The sequence below is a fragment of the Mytilus trossulus genome, chromosome 9 (assembly GCF_036588685.1).
Source record: "Mytilus trossulus isolate FHL-02 chromosome 9, PNRI_Mtr1.1.1.hap1, whole genome shotgun sequence".
NCBI classification, from domain to species: Eukaryota; Metazoa; Mollusca; class Bivalvia; order Mytilida; family Mytilidae; genus Mytilus; species Mytilus trossulus.
Window position 1 is genome coordinate 44532708 of NC_086381.1, and position 7189 is coordinate 44539896.

General features: G+C 31.5%; 1 protein-coding gene across 1 annotated transcript; it reads left to right on the forward strand.

Moving 5' to 3' along the window:
- The first annotated feature begins 551 nt into the window (after nt 1–551).
- Nucleotides 552–6916, forward strand: LOC134684653 (glutamate receptor ionotropic, delta-1-like). Its single transcript, XM_063543958.1, has 6 exons — nt 552–598; nt 987–1077; nt 3182–3503; nt 4429–4646; nt 5451–5719; nt 6652–6916. Exons 1-6 carry the CDS (start codon nt 552–554, stop codon nt 6914–6916), a joined length of 1212 nt encoding a protein of 403 aa, XP_063400028.1.
- The last annotated feature ends 273 nt before the right edge of the window (nt 6917–7189 follow it).

A 7189-nucleotide genomic window follows, 5' to 3' on the forward strand; every position in this document is an offset into this window, starting at 1 on the left:
GTAGGTACTAAAAGTATATGATTTATTATGATAAAAAAAAATCAAATTTGAATTATATCATGCTATTGTGGCAACGATTCTTTTGTCTTGAATAAGGTTGATTGTTTTTTTTAGAAGAGACAAAAAACACCTACGGTACATTTAGAACTCATACGTCGAGGGAAAACTGACAACGATCTGGCAAGAAAAAAACACCAAAATGGCAACATGGGAAACAAATCCACAAAACACTTGATAGAAAACTTGAGATCGATCTAAACAATCCCCACCAAAATCCCGATCAAACTCTTGAAAGATGACCAGTTTTTTCTCTCCATTCAGAGCACACGTACAGGTGCTAATGCAAATATAAATCCTGTGACGTTTCTCAAAATCTTATTCTCTTATTCTTAAAAAAAGTAGATAAATTATGAAACAAAACACCTCAAATCATATAAAAAATGATTTACAATGTATTATAGTGTATTTAAACGAACGTTGATTCCAATATATGTATTTTTAAGTGGAAGCCTTATGTTGAGATCGATGAAGTCACAAATGAGTATAAAGGAATGACCATTGAACTACTTAAGGAATTGTCACACAGACTTAATTTTACGTATGTACCGTAATATCACATAGTCGATTTTGACTAATGTAATCTCTGTAATCTCTTTCCTGAAAGTTAATAACAGGCGCTTATTTGACTTAAGTTTTAAACAGAAGTAACATTTTAATTCAAATGCACCAACATTATTTGATAAATCATAGTAGACCGATCAGTTTATAAAAAAAGAAAAATTATCACTACTTTTTGTCAGTCAATTTCAATAATAGTATACTTTTTATGATATTGTTTCAAAATAGAATTTCATACAAAAATAAAATATAAAACAAAAGTATGTCGTAGTTGTCGACAATGAAGTGAAACATCTAGTATAAGTAGATAGCTCCCATATTACCGTGTTTTTTTTTACTTTAATGTATGTATTATGTGTGCTTTGTAGATATGAACTCATACATCCACCAGATGGTAAATGGGGAGTGGCATCGAACGATAACATTTGGAATGGTATGTTAGGACAGTTGCAACGTAGAGTGAGTTTTGAATTGATAATTTACTCATTGGCAATCATACTACACCTCTGTTTTATTTTCCAAATGCAAATTCATATGGACAGAACATGAATCAATGATAATCTTATCAATGGTAGCAATGGAAGCTTGTTTCGAGAAATGAGTCGAGTAGTTTTTCAGCAAGTTGTTCTCCTAACATTTTTTTCAAAAGGTTCTTATGTTTAACGTGACAAAAAGATATACGAGTCACGATATAGTCACAGGGAAGGTATTGACTTACTTATGTTATTTTTCGCGACTGATAATTAGAAATGGAGAAGTTTAACAGTGAAATAAGGAAAAAACTCTGATCATATGCTTTTAGAAAACAAATAAGAAAAAATTGGACACGGCACTCTTGACACGAACAAAGTAAGTTAATTTCCAATTGATACTTTTATACAATGTAATTGTTTCAGCTATATCCCTTTATATGGGTAAGTTAGAAAGTAACCAAACACGAAATATTCCTTTTGTTTTAAAGTATTTGTAAGCATGAATAAAGTCATACACTTGTCATCATTGTAATCTAAGTCTTAAATATTTCTTGCATTCCTGTCTCAGAATTCGCATATTGCATTATAGATCTGAATAGAATGTTGTTATTTCACTTTATAATTTCAAGACAGTGACAAACATTCGACCTATTCCAATATATACATAATTAGAACAATTTTATTTTTATAACATGGAATGGAATTACTCAGTTAGCTTGACTTGACTTAAGAATCAATATGTGTTTTGTTTTGTCGTGGTATATTATGTTGTTCTATTTTCAGGGATACGAAGGGTTATAAACTTGTGGTATACTATCAAGGTGTCAAGACAGTTTTGTTTAGAACAAACACAAACACCTATTCTATGATATTCCATTAACAGAGTTTTATCAGGAATATGTCATATCTCGATTATTCCCTTAAGGTGGTATGGGTGTCTTTCGCCATCTTGGATTGTAAAAAACCGAGAATCTAAGGGTCATATTTTCTATCAAGTTAGCAAAATTTGATGCAGGAATGCAGATATTTAATGTAAATTTTCATTTTTAAAGAACCAATTTATAAGAATATAACTTGGAAATATTAATTTTTTTAAAAGTGTAGATTATTTTTGGTTGACTATGAATATTTTCAAATTGTAATTTTAAAGGAAGGTACTCTAAAACAGTCCATTTTTTGAAGGACTTTACATGAACTTTTCCTATTTTGTCTTGTAGCCGCAAAAAATGTACGGGGAACCTATCTTTTCTTTTGATATTCTCAGAGCATTGTCTGAAAGCAATCTTTTCCTATTTCTTTTTACAATTCTATCATTTTGTTTAGTTTTTATTCAAAAAATGGTGTTTTTTCCTGTATAATCCATACACAATTTGTCATTTTGTCACAACCTGTAGCTTGAGAAAATGCGCGGTGACCTATCATTTTTATAATATTTTTGAACCTGTATCAATAGATACTAAATTTTGACAAAATAGGAACAGATTCTATCATTTTTATTTAAGACTCCCATACCACCTTAAATAAAAGACACACTACACAATATCCATTTGATTATCATCTTTATTTATATCTCATATCGTGTAAAACAAAAGTCGAATTGAATATATTTTATAAATGTCATATAAAAAAAAAGTTATAGAATTAAAATCAAATATAACCACAATCTAAATTCGGTATCACTTTGCAGGATTATTTATAATGTACTGTACAACTTCTGCAGTGATTAGCAGGTATATATAAGTCTTAGCGAATCTAAGGTTACGGTTTAATCAATTTTCAAGAAGATCTCGAAATAATTGAGTAATTGTGTCAGGATCCAGTATGTTTAAACAAATAATAAGAATAACAGACAAAACAAAATGATTGCACATATTGAAATAACATAAACAATCCAATCTTCAAACTGTTTTGGAACTCGACTGTAAAGAAATAGATTTATTTTTTCGTTTGTTGTGTTTGAGCTTTTGATTTTGCCATTTGTTCAGGGAGTCCATTTAGAATTTTCCTCGAATTTGGTTATTTGTGTTATTTTGCCTTTAATTAATAAGTACAGTCGATACCAGCATATACAGAATGAATATTTGTTTCAGGAAGTAGACTTGGTTGCAGCACCACTTATCATAGATGCACACAGAGAAACAGTAGCAGATTTTACACAGCCATATTTTCATGAAAAATCAGGAATCATTATAAAGAAACCTGTTCAATCACATTCTACGAAATTAGTCGACCCGTTAAATCCTATGGTGTATCTTTGTGTTGGAATTACTCTGCCAGTAATAACATTTCTTCTGTTTCTGTTTGAAAAGTATAATCCGTTTTACAGACAAGTACCAGGTAGAATGAAGATCAGGGGACTTCACCATTTCTCTGATTCGTTCTGGTACCTTTATGGAGCATTACTTTGCCAAGGTAGGAGTTCTTTTCGCCTTAACCATACATTTTTGTTAGTTATCAAAACAATAAAATGTTTCTTTAGATAATTGTTTATATCTTTCCTTTTTATAGTCATACTATCTTTTATATGGTCATACTATCTTTTTAAACATTTTTAGTTTTAGATGCATGATTATTTCATTAGTTGTTATTGGATTTCAACTTGTTGTTAGTAACTGCGAGTAATCTCAGATCTTTACCTATAGTGTCTTTTTGTTGGGGGGGATATACAAATACCCGGCCACGGTAACTCTGTGTAGTATTTGTGTTTGTGTCCTTCAGATGAGTTAAGCCTTTCCAACTGATTTTAATAGATCGTTCTTATATTGTACTATCACATCACTGTGCCAGGTAAGGGTAGTGTTGGGATCCCGCTAAGATGTTTAACCCGGCCACGTTCTCTATGTATTTATCTGTCCAAGGTCAGGAACCTGTAATTCAGTCGTTTGTTTATGTGTTACATATTTATTTTTCGTTAATTTTTTGTACATTAATGCTCATTGTAAAAGGCCGTACAGTGACCTATAGTTGTTAATTTTTTGTGTCATTTGGTCTCTTGTGGAGAGTTGTCTCATTGGCAATCATACCACAACTTTTTATATATAAATATTTTTTATGACAGTACATATCTTCAAAATATAGCTTTTTTATTATATGATTTTCTGCGTTTTAATGCCCTTTTTAAGCAACCGTTTGACCTATTTTCTAGCGGCCAATACTTATTGGTGGAGAAAGCCGGAGATCCCGGTTAAAACCAACATTGGTGGCCTTCGGTCTGCTCTTTGGTCAGGTTGTTGTCGCTTTGACACATTCCCCATCCCCATTCTCAATTTTATTCGATAGGAAAGTCAATTAACAAATGAAAGCAACAAAACTCATTTGACGTACAAAATCATTTCAGGAGGAGAGCACGTGGCAGCTTCTTCAGCAGGAAGGACACTCCTTAGTTGTTGGTGGATATTCTGCATCGTTATAATAACCACTTACAGTGGTAATTTTGTGGCTTTCTTGACCGTCTCAAAGGAATTATTGCCTTTCAATGACGTAGAAGGACTAGTTGCACAAAATACTTATAAATGGGGTACAGCTGGGGAAACAGTATTTGAAACTATTTTGAAGGTAACTTCATTTTAGTAGTTTACGTTTATTTATTTGAACGATTCAAAAAGGTTAAAGTGTTCGCATAAATTCAAACGGTAGTTTACCAAAATTTGCTCCGGATTAAAACAGTTGAAGACGGTTAGGACATACGTCTGTTGTTTTCAATGGATTGTAACTGTTTCTTTCTAATGTAGCATATACATTATTTTTTATCTTCTTCATAGAAAGAAAGTACCTTTCGCAACAATCAGAGTTAATTTTATTTAATATATATACTCATCTCATAAAATTCGGACAAAGAAAGGGAAAATATTTGAGCAATCTGAAATTTGTTAAACAAATTACGTTTTTAACATGAGGGTATTGATATTTTATAGGAAGATTTTAAAGCGTACTTTTTTACGAAAGGGGTTAAGAGCATGTACAGTTACAGTTAGTATTTTAGTTTTCAAAATTATGTAGTCAATTGTGTCGGATGTTGTAATACATTTTGATAGACATACTAGCTTCATTCTAGTAAAGACAACACATACTTTACATTTACCATAACACATCTTAATATTTAAAAAGTAATAAAAACAAACAAAGAAAAGGAAGAATCGACAAATAAAACCATGTTTTGTCAAAAGAGCTTATGACAAAACTAGTTTCATTACTTATAAAGTTTGAAATTTCATGCAGACGATTACATCAAATAGATTGTCGGCTAATGATTTATCTTTTACTAGGCATTTGTCAAGTTAAGTCTTACAGATCAATAGGACACCACAGCCATGCAACGCACACAGCGTTTTAGTTTTTTCCTGTTGTTTTTTTTTACAGAATTCAGAGCTGCCAGAACGAAGAAAGTTATGGGATGGTATATACAAATTTAACAAGAGTGACCCGTCAGTCTTAAGTAGTGATCCTGCTGAACAGATACGTAAAGTTAGAGGTGGAAATTATGCATTTATTGGAGAACGGACATACCTAGATATGGCTATTGGCCAGAGTTGTGACATGTCGGTAATATCAACCGATGATTTCCATCCACTCCTAATAGCTCTTCCTTTGCCGAACAATTCTCCATTTTTGAAAGTATTTTCCAATGAGTGAGTAATCTTAACAGTTGCAATTAAACAAACCCAAACAAAAACAAATGTCAACAAAATATTAACATTTTGCGAGATATCTTTTGAAAAATATAGAGTGATAGTATTCAGTAAGGATGATGATTTAATAAATTCATCGTAGATACCAGGATTGAAATTTTATATTTACGCCAGACGCGCGTTTCGTCTACAAAAGACTTATCAGTGTTGCTCGAATCAAAAATGTTTAAAATGGCCAAAATGGTGAATAGTACAAATTGTAATATTTATATGTTTAACTAGTCTCTATATTTTCGTCTGATTCGAACATTATTCCCCATGGCAGATCAACAAAAGCACAAATTGTAATAATTATCTGTTTAACAAGTCCAGATATTTTCGCCTGATTCGAACAATATTCCCCTTGGCTGATCAACAATAGCACAAAATGTAATATTTATCTGTTTGTCTAGTCGCTATATTTTCGTCTATTTCGAACAATATGACATATGTCTGATCTGCCTGCATTTCGTTCGTTCGTCTGTTCGATCGTTCTTCCGTCCGTTCGTTTGTCTGTTCCGCTTTAGGTTAAAGTTTTTGAAGTCCAATCAACTTGAAACTTAGTATACATGTACCTTATGATATGATCTTTCTAATTGTTTTGTCTAATTAGAGTTCTGACTCCAATTTCACGGTCCACAGAAAATGATAGTGCGTTTGGGCATCTGTGTACTATTGAAACATTCATGTTTTAAATCAAAAGGCTTTGTCTTTAATGAACATGCGTAATTTCATGGGAATAATATAATAACTAATTAGAATAAAACTGCATAATAACGGATTGAAATCCTATTTTAATATTTCGTTTTATTTCGTAAAATAGCTATGATTTGTACATACATTTTGTTTTCCATTGCCTACGTTCTTACTATGATTTCTATGTTTATTTCAAGAATCGTTGCCATCATTGAAACTGGATTGATTCAGACTTGGATGTTGAAAACATGGCCAAAGCCAGAAAATTGTGATACATCAATTACAGACGCAAAATCCATTAGTGTTTCGGATTTTCAATTTGCATTCTATTTAACCGGCATTGGAGTGATGTTAGCTGTTTTATCGTTAATTTATGAATACATAGAACGCAGATGTTACCATTGGGTAGTTACCAGAAGAAAAAACGAGCAGAAGAAAATAACAGTATTTAAAGAAATCTAATCTAACGATTTTTGTATGCTTATTATACTGTTAGAATACCAGTATAATTTGCCATTCGAAGATTGAATTCATATACTCATAGACTAACATTCTTGATTTCTTATTTTATTTTTATAATGTCAAGAATTAAAGGAATATGTTAAACTTAAGATCTCACATTAAGGGCATTGCAATACAGATTACTAACTAGAATTCTAGGAACAAATACTTTACTTATGAAATGTAAATGTAGTGAAACAGAACTATGTACAGAAACTAAAGAAACATATATAC